At 36.9% G+C, this 25,711-nt stretch overlaps 1 protein-coding gene across 11 annotated transcripts in view; it reads right to left on the bottom strand.

Moving 5' to 3' along the window:
* The window catches only part of KDM6A (lysine demethylase 6A), a 151,590-nt gene that overhangs the window by 47,582 nt on the left and 78,297 nt on the right, over positions 1 to 25,711 (bottom strand). For 10 of the 11 annotated variants that reach the window (XR_008448274.1, XM_054056929.1, XM_054056926.1 and 7 more), the window contains exons 6-10: positions 24,017 to 24,137; positions 13,307 to 13,361; positions 10,485 to 10,519; positions 7,009 to 7,102; positions 2,021 to 2,147 (exon numbers count right to left, since the gene is read on the bottom strand). Coding sequence is in view for 10 of the 11 variants with exons in the window: in XM_054056929.1 (XP_053912904.1) it covers positions 2,021 to 2,147; positions 7,009 to 7,102; positions 10,485 to 10,519; positions 13,307 to 13,361; positions 24,017 to 24,137 (432 nt within the window). In the remaining variant the exon portion in view is untranslated. Of the gene's footprint in view, positions 1 to 2,020; positions 2,148 to 7,008; positions 7,103 to 10,484; positions 10,520 to 13,306; positions 13,362 to 15,083; positions 15,160 to 24,016; positions 24,138 to 25,711 lie in introns of those variants that run through there. The other variant, XM_054056935.1, reaches the window with a different exon arrangement.

Below are 25,711 nucleotides of genomic sequence, written 5' to 3'. Positions count from 1 at the left end.
TTCATGGTCTCCAAGAATCGTTTCAGAATATTTAAGAGATTGACCAACTCAATCAGGTTGGTTCCTGATTGTCTGGGAAGATCTTTATGTGCATTTTTCACATCTTAATAAGATTTCAAGTAATGAACTACAAACCATTTAGTTTCACTACATTTAGAGAGCATGAAATTTTGTAAAAAATTATGCTGTTCTGGATTTTTTTGCAATATCTTACTTGACAACAATTTTTCAAGTAGAAATTCAAAGATGTTCTGACATTATATGCAGAAATATCAGAACTGTAAACAGAACTACAATTACACCATAGGGAATAATAGCTACCTTTTTAAAATCAAAAGCTTCAAATAAATATAATAATAAAAATATGTGTATCTCTACTAGCTTAATCTACCATAGCTCTGCTTCTTGTATTGTTGGTAATAAATTTCCCTGTTAGAAAAAGAACTGATAACTTTCAAAACACATAAATAACCACAGAAAATTTATTCTAGTAAAAAACTAAAACCCGAGCAGAACAGGACAGGTAAAGGTTTGTCCAACATACTGCACTCTTTCATGTGTTCTTGAGACACACTAGGAAAGGAATAGAATGAAATCTAGCAGTACTTTGCCTGAAAACATCTATTAACTCGGAATATAATGTTGACACATTTCAATCTGTCTGCTTATCACATCCATAAAGACTGATTACGACAGCACTGACATCAACCACCCAACAAAAAAAGGTGATGGATTTTTTTCAGTGAGGGAGGAAGGTGGTGGTGCTGTATTTTTGAAAGACAGCTTTAAACCAACCTGCTATCCACTCTGGGCAACAGCAGAGTAATGAACAACAAAAGAAGCCTTGGTTCTGCCATGCTGCTGTCTAAGAACTCAACTAGCCCAAGGCACGTGGAATAAGACTACTGAGGAAAAAACAGCATTTCAGCCCAGTAGATGATGTGATGAGTCAGACAACCCCTGGCTCATTTTCCCTTTTCCCTCCACACCTGCTTTCACCCTCTTCCCTTCAAAGCCTGTGCTGGTGTTTCTCGCTTAGCGTATAGACGGCTGCTTGAAGAGCCCTGTCTTACAGGAACAGCTGGAAGAATACTAGTAGGATGACAAAAATATAAGTCTGTTCCAGTCATACATGACCAGGACCTCCAAGGAAGTCAGATGAAGACACTGAGGTTACGATATTAATTTTACTGTTGCATAATTCCTTTCTAATGTGTTTCTCTATAGAACTGTTCTGTTCACATAGGGACTTAAATTGCTCTCAAAGCTTTCTCCAAAACCTGATTATTTCAAGAGTTACTGCTGGTTTGTGAGAAGTACTCCATTTTCTTAAAAAGGAGACCAATAAAGTTCTTCAAATGTATATGATTCACATTTGGAGTAAGTTAATTTTCAAGTAAAAAACACTGCCTCGTAGGACAAAATTAATACCACACTGAAGTAATCATTAGAATGGACCAATGTGAGCGACCTTGAGCTAATATTTAGTTGCAATATATGCTGTTTATAAATGGATGTATACATGAGAAAATAGTTTTGCTAGTGCAAAAATTGATTGAGGTTACACAGGAGATTCTGAGAAAATAAAGAAATAAAGAATTGTGAAAAAGGTATGGAGAAAAGTAACAACATGTATAGAGCATCTACTGAAAAAGAACAGAGAAAAAAAGAGATAGAATAGAAGATGTGGTAGGAGGAGGAGGAACAGGTAAAAAAAATAAAAAGAGGGCAGACTCAGATTACTGTAAATGTTTAGACCGAAAAATAGCTACAAAAAAAAAAAGCAGGACCACTTGGGTAACACACTTCATTGCAACTTCTCATCTATATTCATCCCAAATACATTAGCACCTTGTCTTTTTAAACACTTTCCAGAAAACTAGACTTCAATAGATACATACATCCTTTCCCTTCAGTTTTCCTCTGAAAGTATTAAGAAGGAAAAACAATATAAGATACTCATGAATCTGCTCAAAAAAATTAAAAATACAGTTACAGTGTCTACAAAGTAATTTCTCACCTTCCAAGGAAATACCAGGATTGACCAGAATTTGGATCTGCTTCTAGAGATTTCTGGAGATACTGTATAGCATAGCTTTCCTTGGTTGCCTTGTCTCCAAGCTGATCCACGGTGTGATGCATCCAGCCTACAAAAAGAATCCATAAAAGGCAGAAGTGAAACTCCCTAAGACCATTTAACTGTTTGGCACAGCAGGACATTCATAGTATTAGTTTCTCTTTAAAAACAGGAACATAAACCAATAATTTCACTTGCATATAGTATCATGAATCAAACTTTTAAAACTTGAAATTCTATATTAAAATTACAAGACAAAAGGACCCTTAGACAAAACTACTTTCAAGTACTTTTGAAGTGTTTTTTTGGTTTAAATAATTTTCTATGTGGTTATAGCAGCATGACTATGAACTGCTCAATCTTCTACTATAAAAAGCTAATCTTCCCTCCTCTGAACGTACATACCTTCCCTGTCATTGTGAAAAACACCACCATTCTCCCTGTCACGCACAACAATTATATGTATATTATGTTCGCTTTACTCCTTTACTTCTAAATCCTTGTATTTTATCCTATGTCTACATTTGGACAATTCCTCAACAGAACATCGGTAACATTTTTTTGCATCTCTGGTTACATCTGTCTTATATTATCATTTCATCTTCACTGCTACAATATCTTTTCTATTCACCTTGACAAACGCAATCACCTCTCATCTATAACAAATTCTGCTGAAAAGATCATTTTATTTCCTCATCTAACCACACATCATATTATTTCAAATGCCTTTATTTCTTTCATTATGTTAGACAAATTACTCACCCCCTCTCTAAAGCTCTCCCACAATCCATGTTCTCATAGAATCGTTTACATACTATTAAAACACATCTCTGCTTTAGCATTGACGCAAGGTTTGGTTACCATTTCATCCTCTTCTCAAGCTGCTCCTCATCTGCCTCTATGCTTAGGCGGAATTCCTTTAAGCAGCCACAAAATAATCTCACTGCCATTTGTACCATGAGCACAAAGAAATCCTTTGTGACAGGCAGTTGGCTGGCTGAAATCCCTACCTACCACACCAGTCAGTGAGGTCTTGCTACTTGCTTAATCTCCATGTATTTGTCTTAACAATCCAATGTGCCTTAACACCCACTGCTTTTCAGTCAACATTTGTAAAAACAAAAGTGACAACAAACTGTTCCTATTGTTTTGTAGTGTCCCACCCACAAATGGCCCCCTGTGGAACACCGCGATATCAATTTAATAAAATATCCAAGGTCTGTATGAAGTTTTAGTTACCTACAGAATTGTACACACATCTGCACTAAATATCCATTTAAAACCTCCACCAGCTAAACTTCAGCACCCTAAGCTTACCCTTTTTGATATCACTTAACTACATGAACACGTAATACTACTCAAAAGATCCAGACCAAATGCAGATCTCATCTGAAGTGACAGACAAAGTAGGCAAGGCTGAGAATTGAACTGAGGAGTACTTGCAGCCTTACTTCATTCTCTGCAATTAAACCATAACTTAAATAATTCTTTCTACCTGCTCTATACAGCTTGTATCTTATTCCATGGACTTCTTTGAAAGTCACAGTGACACTTTTGTAAATGGAAGGCAAGCTTCTGAGCTTTAAAAAAAGCCTAAGAGAGAATCCTATCTATTGAACAACATTTGCCTGAGGTGTTAAAAGAAGTATCACTTGGAAATTGTGGTCAAAAGCAGAAGTGTGAATATTTCATGGACTGCAAGAAATGCCAGGTTAGGACCCAAGTGGTTACAGTGCTGACAAAAGAGTACTTTATCTTGTCTGAAGACAGATGAAGTAAAACACGACCCACCAGAAAAAAAAAAAAAAAAGGAAAAAAACTCCCATTATTTTTGCAGAGACATATAACACAACTTTCACTCACTGACTTCAGAAACAAGCTATGATTTTGATTCAAATCCAGGATCACTGAAGTTCTTAAGAAAATACAGGAAAAAGAAGAAGAAAAGAAGAAGAAAAAAAGGCTTCTGTCGGAGCAGTTATCAGAATGCACCCGCATAACTGTACACTAAGTATAAATGTATTGGGTGCAGTGCCAGACAAACCCCGAGACAAAGGTAATAGTTCAGGGATTAGAAAAACAAGAGTGAAAAAAAAAGACATTAGGCAATTTCTTGAATATCTGTAAGTGTTGTGTGCCTATTTTCTGTTTCAACAGAACCTTGCTGGACTGAAAGATAACATGTTGTATCTTCAGGAGATCTTTACTGAGGTTAACTGGTAAGAGGACAGAACCTATTTCTAGGAGTCAGAAAGGAGAACTAGCAATCCCTATCTAGTTTCACTGCAAAAACAAGGGCTGCTTCCTGATTTTATCTTCCTGCAATCTTATCTTCCTGTGCAGCGAGGTAAGAAAGGCAGAAGGCAAATTAGATGGTAAGGAAGAACAAACAAATTTTCTACTGGGATAGCACAGGTAAAGAAAACTGGATCTGTCTTCTCATACATAAAGTGAAGAACATACAGAAAGAAAGTGATGGAAAAACCCTGATAAACTGTGCAGCTTCCAATCTGCAAGACCTAACTCAAATTCTCAACTAGCATATTGACTAGTCCTCCACTCCTGGGACATTTTTAACATAAACAAAACCACAGAGATTGTCCATACTTCACAAGCGTTCCATGCTCTAATTTGTAACAAATCCCTCTGTTGCTTTAGCAAGAGGATGTGCTGCAGGGGTTCTTTATGCTTATCAATCGCTCTCATACTATATCTGTGGCAATTGCCTTTTCCCCAGTAAACGTCATCATCTCAGTCTCTGAAGAGATGAACCTATACCCCATTTTAGCACCTCATGTGTCTCATCCAATTATGCAGACACGACCTAGGAATGCCCCTAGCTGAAAATCACTGGGAGAGCTCTGGGAACCTCTAAGCAGATGGCTGCATTGTCCTTACACTCTTCCTTCTACAACTGCTGATTACAACTGGAGAAAGAATACTGGGACACATTTGATCTTCAGCCTTATTAATTTAATCTAATTCTACGCAAAGTGCTGAAAAGAGTTATGGTCTGGAAAGCAAACGAAATGGCAAAAACGAACAAACAAACTACTGTTATCTAACTGTATATATCTGACTGTTATGTCTACCCTAACTAGTCAGTATGCATCAGCTCAAGTGGTTAGATATTTATCTGAGAACCACAGGGTTCTCCTCCACAGCCATCTGCTTAGGAAACCAGCAACACGAGCAAAGATTTTAATAATACACTCATAAGGCCTATGAACTTCCCTAAACTTAAACTCTGGTCTGCTAAACATTAACTAGCTAAGGGAAAGAAACAAAGGGCATTTTTACACCAAAACAATTTTTTTTTGGGGGGGGGGGGGGGGGAGACACAGAAGGGCAAAGGAGTTCAACATAGAAATACAAATACGTTTTTACTGCTCCATAGATATATTTTGATTGGGTTTTGCCAGCAGCATTCTGGCAGATAGCAAGTATTTTCCACTATTTTTTCTAAGCAGTGCACCACCCAGACTACACTTCCTGAGGAGTTTTTCGTACAAACTGCTAGAGACTAAATCTGCAATGAACACCATACTCTGATAAATACTGTTGTTCGACAGCAGAGAGCAAAATAAATTGTATTATTCCTAGAATGTTCCATTTAAGATCATGCTGTCCTTTTCTCCACATGGAAGCTACTCATACTAAAAAGCTAGGTGACCTATGCTGACTGAATTAAGGGAGTTAATCCAGTTTTTAGACAGCAGACAATTCTCAAAGTCACTGCTAGAACACAGACCTATATTTGAATTTTAAGAATACAACCATACACTTTTGCTTCTACTGTGGCAACACACATGGAGTTGAAAAAGCTTTAGTCAGCTATTTTGGGCAGCCCGTTTTCCACTGACGACATGTACTGCTTTTCTGGACAAAATTGCTGACAATTTATACTAGGTGGGGTAATACCAAGTTTAAAAAATAATTTGAAGGGGTTATTGAAATACAAGAAACACTGCCATGTGAGAGCAAAAAGATCAGCACTGGTAGTCCTTCAGTGAACCCCTCTAGCATTTTTCTCAGTAGTTCCACACAGAAGAATAAAAAGCTAAACACACTAGCCCAGTCCAAATCCATACACAAGTCGCATTACAAAAAAAGAAATCCCTGTGGCAATAACCTAGTGCCAGTTACCAGTTTGAATTAAATGACCACTACGTGAAGGGGGGGTAAAAAAAATGGGCATAAGCAGGCTAAATTAATATTCAGCATAATAAATTAGATGAAGAACATGGAGAAAGGTAATGAAGAAGTTTTCCATTGGGTTGAACAATTTTAATGAAATATTCTGGAAATACTTTTATAAGGCATCTAGAACAAAAATAATTTATTCTACCCACCCATCAGAAATTTTGGTCTATAAATGATTTATGAGCTTTCTATAAATATGGAATATGAGAATTTTAAAATACCAATACTTTCTCTCTTTTTATGTGGTTTCTTTTAAGGAATCTGATGATAAACTTTTTAATTACAGAAATAGGTTTTCATTACATACTAGAAGTAAAGAGAAAAATAAGGCTTTTTTTTTTTTTCATTTTCCATGTTCTTCTATTCTGCAACAGAGAAGAGCGTTCTGGTTCACTGCATTTAGCCTGGCTATTCAAGCGATGTTCTCAGAGGCAGAACAGAGAACACAGAATTCTAACTGCTTCACTCCTCCTCTTAAAGACCACCCCCTTACTCCCCAAAACCTGTATCGCACATACTGTAGCAAGTCTAAGAGCTTTTTAATGTTGTGTTTAACTCTTTCCCTGCTCTCTTATTTACTTAATTACCTACTGTTATGCATTCTACTTTGGGTGAAAATCTCACATATACTTGGTGTCTAAGACTCACTTTGGAAACTGAGCCTTACAAAACACTGCTCAAGATGGAAAAAAGAAACACACAGGAAAATAAAAGTTTATTTTACATACCTAACTGCTGTAAGACAGTTGCTTTTACTTGTGCAGGAAGGTTTTCGATCTGCAAAAGTTGTTCATAAGCTTCCTTTGCAGAGTGATACTTTCTCTGCAAAAGGAAAAAAGTAAATGGATTAATCATTAAGCTTACAACAGATCACCGATAGCAATGATTTCACAGCACTGACAGCACACAAACACAGTGACAAAGAATTCTAAAACTTTTTTTTTTGCATACAGTGCATATGAAAGCTTTAATGAGTGATGTGTATATATATGGTAAGAGAATAACTTTCACAAATATAGTATTTAATATCAATTGACTACTTAAAATAATTGAGGGAAATTTGAAAATTATTAAATTTGGTCAACTACTCATACATGCATTATGTCTCTTATACTAAAATGAATATACTGTTTTTAAGGGGAATACTTGAATGTGAGTGGTCCACCCGAAAAAACCCTACACAAATTCCTCCCAGAAAAATTGTAACGCAAATGAAGACCATCAGTAATTGGTCGCTAGTATAATTTTCCCTCTCTCCTTCCTTTGACGTATTTGAACTGTCTTTTCAACATATTTCTTGCCCCGGCAAGAGTCTCACCATATGTAGAATTAAAACATATCCATGGATTATGCCTAGAGAATGAAGGTATGCCTTCTTATTACTTGCTATATAGTTTAAGTGTGCTTAAAGCACAGGAATTCCTAACTCCCTATGCAAACAGGTCTTGATACAGAAAACATTTCTAGGTCAGACTCATGATCTTTAGTGAAAGAGTACAAACTGTTTTGTATACATTAAAGGTTAAGACTTCTTGATAGATGACTTTTTTTATAATAACATCAGCATTTATCTTCACATTACGCTAACAATAATTATTTAATGGTGAATGTATTTTAAATGCTTAATTCTTTTGTTCTTCCTCTCCCACATAAGTCTTAAAGTCATAAGTGCTAAAGTCTGTTACTAAGAATACTTTTTTTAGCTTTCTAAAAGTTCTGTACAATTTTTAAAGAAAAATATGTTTTAAGATAAGTCAACATTAGAGTTCATCCTGGCAAACAGTTGAAAAGCCTACTAAAATAAATGGGGCTACTTAAATGTAAACGATCATTTAGTTACACTTATTTTATGTACACAGTACTGACTACCAGTCTTTTAAAAGTGACATCTGGGAAGATGACTCTAAACAATATAAATACCTATTAAAAGTTAAAATTGTTATTAGGTCCTTGAGATCCCAGAATCACAAAAGACAACTGTTGTTTTTAAAACCTTTTTCTAGCCAGAAAGAAAAATTACTGCAGCAATTACTTCCAAATGGAACAAGGGAATGTTGGTAGAAAAGATTTTTAATTGGTGTTCATGAAATGCGGACAACTGGTAAGAAAACAAATAATATAAATAAATGAAATACCCATGCTCAGCAAATAAAAACAATGAGGAAAAGATTTTAAATTTAGCATTGGGAACAAAACATGTAATTTATGACTATGAAGGATAAGCAAATGAACCAAAGTTCACTGTATATCTCGACGACAGAGGCAGTAATCCGGATATCAAAAGGGTAAATATTAGTGCCTCACATTCCCACTCTGAAGATAATGTTCACGTGCTTGGGGAGATTCAGAAAGACTAACAGGGCACGTTTCCCAGATCTAGACCATTTTTTACTTTTATTTGTTGTACTGTTATTTACCCTTGAGAAATCTGCCTACATATATGCCTTAGAATATTACAAAAAAAAACTGTCAAAGTTTACATTGAGTTTTATTTAGATATGTTAATTCCGAAGATCCAAAGTCCTTGATGTTTGGCTGCATTATGAATGGTCTTAGAAATGGGGAGGGGAACCCAACCCAAGGTCTTTCTTTAGACAACGTATAAGCTACCACCCTACTGAGCCAGACTCATGCTGATGCAGATGACGTAACAGAAATTAGCATTAAATACCATGAAAATACACTGCTAACTCTCATCAGCATCAGGCTATTCTCTTGTTCAGAGGCTGGCAACCCATTATTTAAACTTCCATAATACAAAGGTACATAATTAAGGAATGAATTAACTTTTTCATTAAATATTACAGAGCAGATAATTACCAAATATATGGAGGGGTTCAGAAAACTGTAGCACTGTGTCCTTTAAAAGACACCAAGATGCCTCCAAAAACTGCCTCCAGACCCATCTCTTTGTTGCATCAGAGGTAATATCCAGAACAATGTCAATACCCTTCGTGGTTCCAAGCTTCTCAAATTCCAGAAAAGATGACGCCCATCCCAAACAGAACCATAAGCCAAACCAAGCCTAATAGCAGAATGCACTAAAACTGTTTTGCTCTGACTTGCAGCGTACCATCATCAATCAGAAAGCATCGCTTAAGCACTTGTAACATCGATCACACAATTATAGAAGGCACCTGGCATAGCCACCCGAGGTGTTCAACTTCCTATTTTCCTCTAGCAGATCAAAAGAACTAATGTATTGATGATGCTTTGTCATATAAACACGTCAGATGTGCTCCAGTGCTCAGAATGAAATCTGGACAGTGGCCAGGTAAGAACCGACAACACTCCATTAAGTTTCTTAATGGTGTTTCGTGACAGTGGATTTCTGCCTTGTCATACAGCTTTGCACCAGAAGCACTCAAAAATCTCTTACCAAGATTTTATCTTTTATTTATATATAAATACCTAATTTTTCACCTGCCAAAGGACAGCGCTTACTTTATCATGCTCCCTTTCAAACTGACTGAAAATGTAGTTTGTCTGTCACCCATTTTAATTACAACAAGCTTTATTTTCATGTCACATCTCTTTATCAGTCATGTAACACGTATAAACATGATAAAAAGGCATACAATCTACATGACATGACCAGTCAGTCAAATTATAAATATACAACAGCTATTTTACCTATACTCTGGAAGTTCAGTAAGTATTTTGTTATTTCCCAAAAGATTCACCTAAGAAACTCTGTGGTAGGTTTTGGTATGGAATTAATAACACAGCTTTATGTGCTGTTGATCTCAAATGTTTGTCACTTATGTTCAGTTAAATGTAAAAACTTCAAGTCAAAAAAAGGCACCTGGGAAACTGCCTCAACTCAACCACGTGTGTATGTGTGTGAAACAATATGAATACATGAATTTAGAAACTCCACATTTTTGTATCTATAAAGTTTTACAACATGATGTGTGTATTTACAGAGAATTTTACTAAAAATTATTTCTAGGGTTTTTTTTTTTTGCACTAAACTTGGGAGACTAGTAAATATCTAAGTTTAGTAAAACAGCTATTCCATTTTATAGCCTGACAGTCCACACATGAAGTATTTTTCATTTAACCAAAGCAAATAAGGATACTTTAGTGATTTGAGACTTAAGCCTCACTTTACAAAAGCATCTATAATTGGAATTCCTCAGATTGACTGCATCACAGGGTTAGAAAATCAACCACACTGTGCAAAGAGGAGTTTGAAGCTTACCTGGATTTCATATAAGTGGGCGATGTGAAACTGAACTGTAAGAGTGGAAAACCAAAAATATTAGTGTTAACAACCACCACCAACAATTACAATATGTTTTTTCAAATGAGGGATAAATAATGTTTCAAATTTATCAATGAAAAACCAAGATAAATTACATTTTGAAGACACAATGAAAGTATCTCTTTATATCAATACTTTACACTTAATATAACAGAACTGACAGAGAACGAATATCTACCCTAACAAGGAATTAAGACTGCAAATAGATATTGCAGAAAGGCAGCCTATGGATTTTACTTGTATTCTGAAATGCAGAGTCCACTAATCATTCAGTAGATTTAGCAAAAATATATCTTCAAGCAGAGACGCACAACAAGAGAATGGAGGTAACATTTTCTGTACACAACTGAGTTAGAAATAAATATCTATTTTTTGTTTTCATTCAGCTACCAAGGGACAGACTAGATGGGTCACAGAATAGAAAGCTACATTACAGAGTGACAGCTTCATGCCAGATCTTAAATTTGGGTGGTTTTCCTTTTTAGGAATTGTCTCCCCGCTACTAAACTGAACTAAAATTGTTAATTACAGATGAATCATAACTGTAAAACATCTTAAATTCTTCATCCAAACTGCACAGAATGCCATAATACAACTAGTAATCCTTGGAGAAAAACAACTGAGGTTTTTAAAGAGTAAAAGCAAAGGGAGAAGTATCCTCATGCTACTCAAATCATAAAGAAAAGATGGAGTGCCTGATCTCTAAGCCTAGAGAACTGCTAACCTAGACAAGTCATCAACTGGTAGACAGCTAAAGCTAGCTGAGATGAATGCAGTCATTATTTTCGTTTGATGAGGAAAAAAAAATTCATTTGAGACAGACTTTTCCCTGATGTTCTTTAGGACAGTAAGAAAATATCTGTGCTTAAGCCAACTTCCATTTATTTCAATTACAGAGACTTCTTTTTCTTGAAGATACAGAATGGTGTTACACAGTTTTACACAGGTAATTTGCAGTTCCACAGTTTCTCTCTGGGTTATAAGGGAGATGAAAAGCTCCTTTTATGCACTGCTTTGTCCTTCACTATAAAGAAGGTACCCCGGTGCACATCAGAAATCAGGTTATAATGAAATGCATCATCTAAAATTTTAATAAACTTTTTGGGTTCCTTGCTACAGGGCACAAAGCATACCCATTACATTCACCACATTGTCAAACTGCACACGGCACTGATGAAAGAAAAAACTCTGCTTTTGTTTCAGGCATTCATTATCTAAAAAAAAAAAAAAATAAAATCTCTATTTTTCTCCCCTTATAGCAAAACCCCTTCAGCGTGAAGCCACACCTTGCAGGGGAAAGAAATTAAAGGTGTCACATTAGAGACTGCCTCAATTGAAAGTAGGCAGGCCTACTACTCAAACATTTCTTCTAGGAAGACATTTATTGCTATGCTCTTACTCCTCCAGCCTTCAGAAATGCAAGGGGTAGCAATTAAGGCAATCTCAAGCATTTATGCGATGGTAGCTGACACCCAGCTGTCCTTTAGCTAAGCAGTATAGGAGGACCAGACAAAGTATCCCTCCTTCCTCTTCATCTCTTCCTCTGGGTTCATCAGGCACCATGCCCACGCCCACGGGGCAATATCTCTATATAAATGCAGGGGCAGAGGGCAGATGGGGGGATGAGCTAAGAAAACCTTCCAAGAATTCAGACATGCAGTGAAAAACAAGTTTAGTGAGAAATAATATGAACTAAAAGAAATTTATTAAAGAATCATATACCTGGTAGAAAACAACAAAAGTCTACTGACTTGGGAAAAATTCTGCAAATAATTTTACAGAATTATCTGTGCCTGCTCCTGGTAAGTGACAAAGCTTTGGAGACGAGCTTGTAGCACAGCTGGCTCTTTGATGCTAATACAGCCAGCAGTTTTACCCAGGTAAACAAACCCCCTTTCATTACCCTTGCAGACAGAACATTCACAATTGGGTCCAGCACCTCTGAATTAGGAAATTAAAAAATGCTTTTAAACACTTCATCCAATGCCTCTGAAGTCTCAGGAGGAAACTTAAGCTCAACACCAAGAGCTGTGTGAAGGTACTTTAAATACTGAGCAATTAACTTCTTTTGCAACTGTTTGCCTATTAATTCTTATAGACTCCAAAACATGCAGGAACATACATTTATCCTTGCATACAATTCCAGTAATTATGGATAAATACCTGCAGGATGCTCCGTAACAGTCTACAGTATATACTGCACACGACAGATCATACTTCACTCAAAGATTAATGTGTTAATAAGTACACATTAACATATAGTTGGCATCTAATAAAACAATCAAATTATATTTTATACTTTTTCTTACTTCCACAGTGTAAGATCGATGCTGAATTTTAGATCTGTAAATTTAAATGGCATTAAAATGATCACTGAAAAATGACAGATTATAAAGATACCACAAAGTTTGAAATAATTACTGTTCAATGTGTGCCACGGAACAAGCACTACGTTTATAAATAAGTAAACAAACAAATGAGCAGTCAAATAGTATGTTTCCTCCACAACTCAAGCCTTTAGAACAATTAATAAGCTAAGTCTCAGTTTTAACTCATTCCGTTTATTACAACAATCCACAATTCCACAAGACTATCCGTCTCCACTGACAGTTGGAGATAGCTTTTGTACTCTCCCTCTCTCAGTACTGATTTCTTTTGCTTCTGGAGGACTGGTTCATTAAAAATTGATACAGTTGTGAGAATAAGACTTTAAAAAAAATCTACAGCAAAATAAATGGAAATACTTATAGGTTACTTACTTTCAGCGTTAGACAAAGTGCAGGGATTGCAGTCAATCAAAGCTAACTGAAAATGCTGAAAGAAAGAACAATTTGTTTTTAAAGTAGCACTAGCATGTTGTCAAGCGACTAAGAATAAATCAATTTTGTGCTTGAAAATGAAAACTGTATTTTACCCCATATCCTAAAGAAAACAAGTTTCAATTTCTGTTCAACTGTTTACCAGATGAAAGTAAATTCTTCTATTGCAAATATGTAGCAATGCTTCTAGTAATGGTAACAGCCATCTTCACAAAACAATTGATAGCATCGGGAAGAATGACTGCGTCAAACGAATGGTCACCATTGGAAGATCAAGTTTTCCTCAGAATACAAAGCTGGGAATGTAGTCATACCAGCTCTCAGCCTCATAGACATAAACAAAGCTCTCAATGTATCTGTCTAGAAAACCAGAATACTCTTTCTTCAAATGGAGTGGAGTCTTTTAAAAACTGATCTTTTGTGAAAAACTGCTTGAAATGAATGCCTTTACATTAAAATGTGAATTCTTAAGGAGTTTGCAAGTTCTTACATCCTCTCCTCCAGGTATTAAGTTAATTTCAGGTAAACATTAAAAGCTGGTTTATTTTTAATCACTTTTCCTCAGGAGATACAAAAAAACCCCCTTCTGAAATATCTTTGCATTCTGAAGTTCTGAGTCCAGTATTTCCCTATTCTAGAAAGGTCACACAAGTGGAGCAAGGAAGTCTGTCTGCCAGAAAGTCTGGATGCAAGCAATCATTTCACAAGTGTCATGCTAATTCAATGATCACTATTTACAGTCTGAAATGCAACCAAGTATATTAAAATGAATGAAATAGGAATGCAAACTCAAGTGCCTTTAAACTTTTCCATATACCAAAATACTCTATACACTGTAGATTTTCTGGTGGCTTCTAACATACAATACATTACTGATGCTTTAGTATATTTTATTTTGTTAGCGCAAACATGGTAATCTAGCTCTGGCTGTTCAGGATACCAGACTAGGTGGCATCAGGAGCCTGTTAGTGCAGCTGGGAAGGAAAAAAAACCCAAACCCTTAATAATGGATGTATAAGCAGTTTGCTTTCAGTAATGTCATACTCAGAACTACAAGATACCACATAACTTTCCTTAAGGTCCTAATAACACTCTGTGTAGAGCATGTCTAAATAGCACTCATCTCAAGATTTAACAAGAGTTTAACAGATCACTAAATTGTTAAACATTTTAACAGAAAAATTATGGTAATATTAATATACTATCTACAGCAAAGCATGAAATGAATGCTGATGCTCTCAGGAGCTTTGCAAGGCACACAGTAACGTAGCTTACCTCCTCACTGACTTCTATCAACATCATTCGTAATACATAACAGCTTTTAAAAATGAAGCACACCCAAGTTGAATGATAACAAAAAATGATGACTGTTAATGAACAGTTTAGTAGTCATTTACAGAAGAGAGCACAGAAAACAATGAACTCACATACAGATTATTAGTAAAATAAATTTATAATCTAAGGGCAAGCTTTTATAATAGTTTATAGAATTTATACATTCTCTGCCTCGCTTGTTCCTTTTTATACTGCTCAGCAGTCAGACAACTTAAAATCTTCCCTCACTTACATTGCAATGCAGGTTGTGTGCCTCAGAGACATCCTTTAGCCGGTTACCATAGTGATTCTACTAAGCAGGCAACTTAAGAAAAAACTAAATAAAAATAAAATGCTCTATTTTATACTGCATTTTGCTCGACAAAAGAAAAAAGGAACCAACCTGTATACTTTGGCCTGTACACTGAGTATGCCGATCTAAGTGGTACAAAATCCTTTTTGCACAGATGTGCCATCTTGCACTCTCAGTAACAATTAATACGAAAAGAAAGCAGAAAGAAGCAGATTTGCTCTCACCTAGCAATGCTATTATAAAAAATATGCATATCTAAAGAGAAATGGTTGACAACTGTTCTGTAGTAGCTTTTCAGAAGCGTTAACGCAATGAGACCCACTGAGAGAAAGCAGGCAACCATAGAAGAAAATCTAATCATTTTAATATTTAAATAACCCAGTAGCATCAGTGCTGTACAGTAAAAAAAGCAGGAATAGTCTCAGCAATGCCTCCTAAAAATTTAAATTCATACTGTGACATTAGCTCGATTTTACATTTCAAAATCCACAAAATTTGCTAAGTGTAGTAAATTTCTGCTTGCACTCTTCACCAAGCTACAAAGTGCAAAGAAATTGATAAACCAAAGCCTCTAACTACAGCAAAATAAACACTAAGCAATCACCGCAAAGCAATACACAGAAAACCCAGAACCTTTCAAACCAAGAACCTTTGAAATGCACATACACAAGCAAACCTCTTGCCAGATAAATAATACATGGCTCCCTGTTAAGCATTCAAAATCAGACAAAAAAAAAAAGGCATACATGCATTCTAATGCATAAATCTCATTATCCAAAAGCAGATCCACTAATCACAATTACCAGCATCAAAAAATAAAAAAAATAATCATTTCCAACTTCCATTTCTGCAACAAACAGAAGCGGCCAGCAAACATCTGCACCTCTCTCCAATATTGCAGTACTGAAGCTGGCTACTGCTGTGTGAAATAGTTATTATGCAGGAGAGGCCGCTGCAGTTCAGAGACGACATACAATACCTCAAGGCAGACAGCAGTCTATAGAAATTCAAATCCCGAGTAAGAGGATTTACCTAGAAGGCAGTGTTCTGAATGCTAAAGAGTAACAGTCTCTCTTCATGAGCTGCAGCTCAAGACATAATATACCTTGATTTGTAGCCATCTGTAATTGCATAATTATCTAAAGCCTATTTTGTCTCCTTTGGAGTCCTTGACTTGCCTCTGATTGTGGAAACAGTTTCAAAGGTAACCCTTCCAAGGATCAGAAGTACAGTGGACTGCACATAAACAGAACTGATGAAAGCATTAGGGCTGCTAATAAACAACAGTCATCTGACACCGATTTAGGTAACTTAGTATGTTTTCACTACCAGATTTAACACCAATTCTGCTAACAAATTTAGTCTTTTGCAATTCAAAAGGCAAGTACACAGGCTTTTGGTCAATAAATGACCAACACAAAAAGTTATTTTCTTTTCTGTGTATGATTTTCAGTACTGCCTGTGTTTACATTCAAGCCTGAGACCTCAAAAGTCACTCTACTCCCTCCTCCTCTTGAGGATTTCATTAGCAAGTTTAATAGCTCTCGTTCCTGCATTTATTTAGTGAGGAAGGCAAGCCATCATTTCAAACCTGACAATTCTCACAGACTTACCATGAAGGAAAGCTCCATCATGAATGACTCAGTACAATTCTGTCAGGAGATGGCTTTTTCTGCCTATGTGACCTAGGTGTGATGCCTATGTTCCTCAGAGCAGCCTTTGTTTGGATAAGTAGGGCATGGAAAGCCTTGCATAATCAGCTGTGGCAGTGCGCCAAGCCTCCATTTGCCAGGCATGTTTGAGGCCAGGGGAGAGGGGTCAGGAGAGGACGTGCTCCATGTGCTCCTACATCAGCTCACTGCACCTTCTGGATTCAGACAAATTCATCTTGTAAGATAAAGGTTTGTGCAATGTAAATACTCAAATACTTTTGTCCAACATTCAGAAAAAAACCCTCAAGATTGAGGAAAATTGTTACTGGACAGGGCAGGAGCAAGTTGCCGGAGGACCAAAGAAACAAAGCTCACACAGAAACTCAATAACAGAAGGGAAGAATCTCATTTTGACTGGCTGCAAGTAAATTAGTTTTTCAAGCGAACATCAGAGAAGTTGTGTTTTCAAACAGCCAAAGGAAGGCTTCATTTGAATTTAATGACCAGCACCACCACAGTGATTTTCACAAAGCTATCTCAATAATGCGTTACCTGCACGTTTTATCATTATTTGTGCAATATCAGAATTTAGCTAACAGCCCAAAGCACTGCAGCAGCAACCAAATGCCATAGCAAAACAGGATGACCACGAGCTTGCCCTCGCTGCTCCATCGCCAGCATCACCATGGCACTGAACCACCCTCAGCCTGGGTTGTTTCAGGACCTGCAGCACTCTGCCTCCTGCCCACAGGGACACCCAGGCTAAGCTAAAAGGACAGCATAACCCCTGTTGAGTATTGTGCTACCTAGCCAGTACACACAACTAGCTGTTACTGCGTGCCCTGAATGCTAACCTTCCAGTTACAGCTACTAACCCTGGACCAAGACACCTCTCACAAGGAGAAGGTCCACAAATAACATCAGTGTACCAGCACAAATCCTCATTAACTTGAATGCTCAATGTCCGAGGCAACTGTTTCTCTTCTTATTGTTTGTCCTCACATCCCCGCCAAAAGACAGTAGATGCCATGTTAGTTCAATTATAAGATGCATGTTAATTCAATTATAGCATCTACTTCTCTTTGTAATCATGACATCTCTAAAATATACCTACAGTTTTCTTTTATAGGAAAACTCCAAAATCACTCAAAGACCCAAGCAACCCAAGCAAAACAGAGTAAGAGAGAACAAAAGAAAACTCTGTAGGCCAGACATTGTGATATAATGATCCACTGTCAAACCCAGTTGGCCTAATAACTCTTGCAGCTTCATTATAGTGCCATACTGTGTTTAAAAGCTTTCATGTTTTTTTCTTGTATATCTGTCTCCATCATATGCAAACTACAATGACTTAGACATCAATTTCATTCCCAATGGCTGTTTTCCATTCACTTACATTTTTATAAAAATAATCTATTGTCTAATTTGTTAATTTGCAATCATGGATATCCGCCTTGCAACAGCTAAAGCCCTTTGGCTTAGTTTGTTTTTTACCTAAAAATGTCACTGATTAGTTCCTGGTAGAATTACAGACATCAAACTAGACATAGGAAATAGAAACATCTCATAACTACGTATTTTGACCAGCTATTTTTTCTTTAATAATTAAAAAGAATACATAAGTTTACAATTTAACACATTAAAGCTCAAACTAGTCATATAAGTACATACAAAAGATTATCAGGTTGTAAAAGGGCACCTGAAGGCTTGAAAGCAAATTTTCACTTTCATAAATACATTTTTACTTATTACTGAGAAAAGGAACACAATAAAATAACAATGTCTATAACAGCTACATGTTAGCATACAACAGCAACGGTAGCTAAAAATCTTTCATAAATATATATATATATGACAGAATTATTTGAATAAGTGATGGAAAGGCATCTGAATAGAACTAAGTTCTTTGAGCTGATCATTTGTAAATCAGGATTTAATTGTTAATATTTTTATGCATATTCATGTATTTCATGTATATTTTCCCAATAAATTCTGATTATTTTCCAGCCTTTTTCTTATCCTAATATAAAGCAGTATACTTTAACATCACTAACAAATGAGAACCTCCAGGAAAATAATTTAAAAATTAAAAATACATTTAAATTAATGATTTACAGGCTAGATTAAAGCATAAGCCAGAGGCAAACTACTAGGAAAGCTATTTTGTGTATAATTAAGGAGGCAAAATTCCTACAAGTGAAAGGCAGAATCAGTATTTCTGCTAAAAGGAAGGTAATGGAAAACTTCAGAAATTTAGTTCTCATTCTTCTGAGGGTTTTATTGCTGGGTACAGGATGCATCTGCAATACTTAAAAACCAAATAAAATTCTCAAAGCACAACATGACTTGGTTTGCCAATAACCTGCTCACGTCCGGAGTTCCCACTGACCGCCCATTATGAAGAAACCCCATCTACCACAAAACCCAACCAAACCAACCAACAAACAAAACATGCCTTCAGGAAACCAAACAGAAAATCTCCCACACACCATTTACTCAATTTTATCATTCTAATAAACACAAAACCCTAAGATTTCTATTTTTCCTTAAACAGTCTGCCAGCAAGCAATGATAGTGCAACTTTTACATTCAAAGGGCTTCCAGGACCACAGTCCCAACTCCCTACAGAAAGCATACGATGATAGTTCAGTGTCACCAAGCAGAACAAGCACAAGCTATGCGACCAGTTTCCCGTATCTGTCATTTACCAATGTAATCCAAACCATTAAACTAAATATCAAATTCATAATTTTACTTTTTTCCTCAGATTCTCTTTCAGGCATGTCAGCAGTGACATACAACACAGAATCACAGAACGGTTTGTGTTGGAAGTGACCTTAAAGATCATTTAGTTCCAACCCCCTTGCCATGGGCAGGGACACCCCACTAAATCAGGCTGCCCAAGGTACTGGAATGTTGCTATAAAAGGTCTCCCGAGAGCCTTCTCTTCTCCAGGCTGAACAACCCTGACTATCTCAGTCTGTCCTTGTATAGGACGTGCTCCAACCCTCTGATCACCTTTGTAGCCCTCCTCTGGACCCGCTCCAACAGTTTCATATCCTTCTTACACTGAGGATTCCAGAACTAAATAGAGTACTCCAGATGAGGCCTCATAAGAGATACATACTCAGCTCCACCTTCATGCTCTTCTGCTTCCAGCTGGACAAGAGTCATTGGGACTGCCCGATGCACAGCAACTCCTATGCAGACGGGACAGTTCCCTTCATAGGAATTTTTCATGTCCCAAAAGAGCATCCCCACAACCAGTCACTTGGTGCCTTTGTTGCAGACCAAACCAATTAGATCACCTGCTCCTCAGCTTGCACAGTTCAAAAGGCTCTGGGGCAACATGCAGCACAGAATTGGTCTAGGATCTTCCCTTTGAAATTTCTTACACTGATATATTTGCTAGAAATTGGTTAAGATTCAAAAGTACTTGAGAAGAACTAAACATTGAAAAAAATATATTCAGTGAATAGGAAAATTACTAGGATAGCAAGGGAAACGCCAGAAATAACATGGCACATACTCAGAAACTCGAGTATTTTTTCCAATTACATTTCCCAAACAAATAAAAATTTATCTCGTACTCCTAGACACCATGCTTCATTCTCCTTCCAGATTATCACGGCACCACTGCATTCCTAGGGTTGTTTGTAGGAAATTGCAGATAGGAAGGGGGCAGCAGGACACACCGGAAAGTTGAAAAAGTTAGGACTGTGAGGTAAAACTTAACAGCATGCTGCTGGTATAGTAAACAATACTAAAATCTCCCCCTCCTCAAGGCAATACCAATTCATTTTAGAATCAACTGCACTTTTCTGATTAATAGGGCAAATTCAGCTTTCTTGTATGATCTCTGAAGGTGCTATTGCTCTAACTTATAGGTTACACAAGGACTGTTTTCTTTTCAACCAGAAGGGCTACTTTTTTCTTTTTGTTAATGTAAACCTGAAAGGCCAAGTTATTTTCAACAGCACTGGCTGTGCTTGCCAGAGTTTATGACAATGGGATAAGAAAGCAGTCAAGGGTTCTCACAGTAATTTGCAAGTCTTAACTGCAGCAATGTTAAAAACAGGCAAAAGCAGTAATTGATTTTTGAAAAAAACACTGAGAGGTGATTTTATGCTTGTTAAACAGCACTCTAGTAATTATCTTGATCACCAACATCTTAAAATAGTAAAAATTAATTTTGTGCTTAAATTGCTTACACACAATAGAGATGATACATGTTAATCGTCTACAACTGTGAAAGACAAGGAATATATGACCATCAGACTCCCATCTTCCTGCTTCGCCTGAAGACTCTTACTGACAATGACTCATCTGTTGCAAATGGTTTATTCTTAGCAATTACAGACTTAACATGAATGTTTAAATACCATCAAAAATATTATGATATTTCAAAGTACATTAATGCAAGGTTGGTACAATCTGCGAAATCTCCAACAGTCACAGGCGAGTATCAAATGAAAAGCTACTTCCACTTTCTGCCTCAGTGTGAACTAGGACACTCAGACTGAAATATCAATTCTGTTATACAGAGCCCCAGAGAAAGGATCTAGGCTCAAGGCCAGTTACCAGAAGGCTGGATCCTAAGCCCCATAAACACACTCTAAAATCCTGGATCCTTCTAACAAGGTCTACAACATCTAAAACAGGCACAAGACAACTGTGTCTTCTCTTACTCTGGGTTACTTATCTTTCGTGGAAAGATGAGACATTCAGGCTCAGAGAATGAGACAGACATTCTGTGGAAACATCCTTTTGCACTCCACTTTTTCCTCATTTTATTCTTCCCACGCTTGCGCATAACCACTACATCAGCACCTAATTTTGTTTTTTTCCACTAAGCAAGTATTTTCTGACTTGCATCTCATATTCTTGTCACTCACCGAGTTCTGGCTTAAAGGGTCTTCTCAGGGATCTTACCTCAGGGATCAATCAGATTGGCTTTTAAAGGAGCTACTATTGCTCTGGTCATCTAGTCTTCAAGTGATATCTCCGGATGTGTAAACTGATGTTTCAATCAGTAACACTGCATTTTCAAAGTAAATCAGTCTCAGGACTGTACATGAAATCCATGGCAAAGCTGAACTGCAAGCAGCCGAAACTGCTCTGAGACTGAGTGCAGTGCCACATGGTTGCTTTTCTGTCTTGTTCCTCACTGTTACTGATTCTCAGCCAAAGACTGCAACCTCCATAACGAAGGAAGCAAACCAGAAACTCTACCTTATGCTTTTCAACTGATAATTTCAATGTACAGTTGTGATACATTTTGCACCAGAAGGAGACAACACAGCTCTTATCTCTCCCTCCCACTCACACACTCCTGTCATCTACCTTGCACTGGATCTAGCAACTGGGCAATGTCAAGTTGAGCTGATTCAGACTTCTTAACCACCTCAGTCTGCAAATGGAAAAATCACTTCATTCAATGCAGCAGAGGATGCTGAACAATGCAATCAGGATTGCAAAGTGGAAAACGAGGATCTTCTAGAAACAACCTGTGGTTATACTGATTTAAGGACAATGCAAAACTATCCTTAATGCAATCCCCTCATCATGTTTATTTCGTCATGCATTTGAAGAGCTTCACTCTGCTCCAGGGGAAGCTGTTTTTGTTGCTGCCATTTGTTTTCTGAAGTAATGTAACATCACCACACATAAAAGCAGTGGAATCTTGATAATTTTGAATGAAAAAGGTTAATTTCTTTCTGTTTTTAAAATACTACTTCGATGCTTTTTCCCATTCCAAGCTGATGTATTGAAAAATACAAGTTTGTTATGCCCAAAATCTTTGTGATCAGTAACATTTTATTTTGCAAAGTTGTGAAGATCAAACAGTATATTTAGATCAAATTGTCATAATTTCTATTTAAATCCTTGACCCAGTAACAGAGTTACGTGTTTTACTGCACAGCAGGAAAAGGCTATTTATTTCTTGATCAATTTCTTCTATTAAAATTTAAAATGCTGAAGTTCCTTCCACTACTTGATTACAAGTTTACCACATCCTTGTAAATTTACTCTTCTGTTTTGTTCCCAAGACTTCTTTAAAAACAGAACAAAAGCATACATCTACAAAACTTTTTATTCTCTATATTTCAGGAGAGCAGATACTAAACCTATGCCAAACTATAAGGAAACAGGACCACTCAAACTCACTCATAATCCCTCTCCCAACACAGTGGTCTAACTCTACCTGTCCCCTTGCTCTCTTTTGCCATTCATTGCACTCTTTCCTACTCCTTTGTAATACAATCCTCTCTAACCACAATTTCCAACTACACTTGTCTCTCTAGGTAAAAGCCTGGACTCTGGACAGAAAAAAAGGGAAGCCTCACAAAAGAAGTGCTTCCCATCACTAAAAATACGAAAGGAAAAACTGAGACTAATTCTCCTTCAAATTTTGGACAACATGATTGTGATAGCCTCACAAACACAAGGTCCAGGAAAACAACCTGCCCGGAAAAGGAAGCCACAAGATTCTTGAAAACAAGACATTTATGTTTTCAGCAGTTTTAGGAGAGATTAAGATGCAGAAATATTTTTTACAAACTACACAATTACTAACTACAAAATTCTCAACCCTGTGTTTCCCAGCACAATGTGAAACTCCATTAAAGAACATTTTTTTTCCATTACACTTGGAAATAAACGTAGAGGTCAGGAAGGGAAGAACATAGGGATAGAATAGGAAATGGAAGGAGGCAAAAAATGGTCAAATATGTTGAATGGAGGGAGTTAAGATGATAGATTACAATCAGAGACCAAAAAATAATGAAAACAGTACAGAAGAAGAAGTATTGTATTAACACAAACCATTTCTGACTGATTAGCCAGAAATTGTTGTCTTTGAAGCTGAGTCTCAACCAGGAAATGAAAGAGTGATTAACTGCTAGAAAAGCAGAAAGAATATTAAAAATTATACAAGAACATTAATTTGCATAAAAAGCTTTCTATTTTTAATGATTTATAAGACCTTCCACTTTACAACAGTGGAACTAAGGGGGGAAAAAACAAACAAACAAGCATGAGAAATCCAAGCTGCTCAACTCCTTTTCCTTCAACTTTCTGGACATCCTCAGCCTCCTCCCAAAACGTATTATTTTGACAAGAGCCCTACACCAAATTTTTGATGCGCTGGCCGATCAGTGCTCATCTATAACTTCGCAGGGCTTTTCTGAGTACTTCTAGCACCTAACACACCTTAAATCCCATCCTTACTCTGTCTTTAGACTCAGACACTTCATACTGAAGAACTTCTATTTCTAAAGCAGGTAGATACACTGATACATTCCTTGCAGTTTTAAGGTGCAACACAACTTGTAACAAGTGATATTTCAATTTAAAAGGACTTAAACCTACCTTTAAACTAGACTCATAGTCTGTGTTCACTTTGAACATAAGCCCAAGTCGCAAATGAATTTCCTTGGCTCGACAAAAGCTGGGATCAACATAAAGCGCCTCCTGAAATGCTTTAATTGCCCTGTTAGAAAGAAAAACAGATTAAAAAATTATTTTTTACTAAAGTATTACTTTATAAATCAATGTTACTTATATGACTGGCAGAAAATGGATCACAAAGCACTGTCACAGAACAATATATGAAAGTAATGGTTTACAAGCAATGTTTTCAGTGCATGGCTTTTGGTTCTTCAAGGACTGGGTAATTCGGTACTTCAAATATCCTGGTATATTTGACAGTCTAATCTTCTCTATTAATTTAGAGAAACTAATTTGCTGCTTGAAGTACAGTAACATATCTGCTATTTCAGAAAGGATGACTCAGGAATTAGTAACAAAGTTAGCGCAACTTTAGAACTATACAGGGATCATTCTCGTCACAACCAACTGCTAGGTTGCTTTTGATTCTAGGTAGTGCAGACCCTAAAGCAGCAACAGAACAGAAGGCCTAGGAGGAGAGATCACAAACATCTCCCACTGCACCAACCTGCTCTGCTTTCCACCCAGTTTCTCCTTTTCTTGGTATCAGTGCTGTGTAAGGACTCAACTAATACCTATTGCTTCATTATGTTCCAGTCGCGTGCCCACCTCCAAGAAAACAGATATGAAAGCCTGCCACCCATTCCCAGTGTAACTTGCTTATCATATTCCCATGGTAAGTGAAGATGACTCTTACCCTATTCCCTTACCTTTAAATCCTCTCTATGTATGCCCCTGTTCATCACAGCAATGTACCAGATAAAACAAAAATGCTATGCAACAACTGTGTCTTCATCAAAACTGCGACTGTTTTGCATCTCAGGCCAATTGCATAAAATTAGGACAGGAAGGCCGTTCCTATTTGCTGTGCTAAGCAACTCCAGAGTTGGACACTGAGCAGGCAGGCAAGCCTATGGGAAGAACCGTACCCACTGCGGAACAGCACAGGGACATCAGACAGGAATTAGCACGGTGCCTAAAATAATGCAGTGTTTAGGCAAATTGATTTTATTCCTACCTTCCAAGTGCTGAAAGGACAATATGTTAGCACTTGCAATGGGAAATCCAATAAATATTTTGTCATAGACTATTATTCACAAATGATTGGGTTTAATCCATCAGTAAAAACATTTCAGCTCTAAAATTTTTACAGGCTCTCTTCTCATTTTTGATGGCAAAGCAAACCAAAGGCACAGAACTTCCCCCCGACAAGACAACAAAATAGTTTGTACCTAAATCATTATCCAACTTGTTTAAATGAAACTTAAGAGCAGATGGGCTTACAGAAATATTACATTTTTCTTGTGGAACTGAATTATAATCCTTCAGAAAGGCTTTCCTTACCTTGTACCCTACTTTGCTGCTTACACAAGGAAAATGTGCAAGTGAGGCACAAAAGGGACAAGCTTTCACCAGCTGGACGGGCAGTCACATCTCATCTAATCTTCCCTGGAATAATATGGGTGGTGACGAATCACACACCTCAGTATCTACACTGAAATCATAACAAACAAGGAACCATATCTCATAACAGCATGCTCATCATCTTCTACCAGAACCCCACTCAAACCAGAAAGCCAAGGACTAGGCTGTTCACTAAATATTGACACGTACCAT

Source organism: Cuculus canorus, chromosome 1, assembly GCF_017976375.1.
Source record: "Cuculus canorus isolate bCucCan1 chromosome 1, bCucCan1.pri, whole genome shotgun sequence".
Classification (NCBI taxonomy): Eukaryota; Metazoa; Chordata; class Aves; order Cuculiformes; family Cuculidae; genus Cuculus; species Cuculus canorus.
Note: the sequence above shows the minus strand (reverse complement) of the source record. Positions and strands in the feature narration are given on the sequence as shown.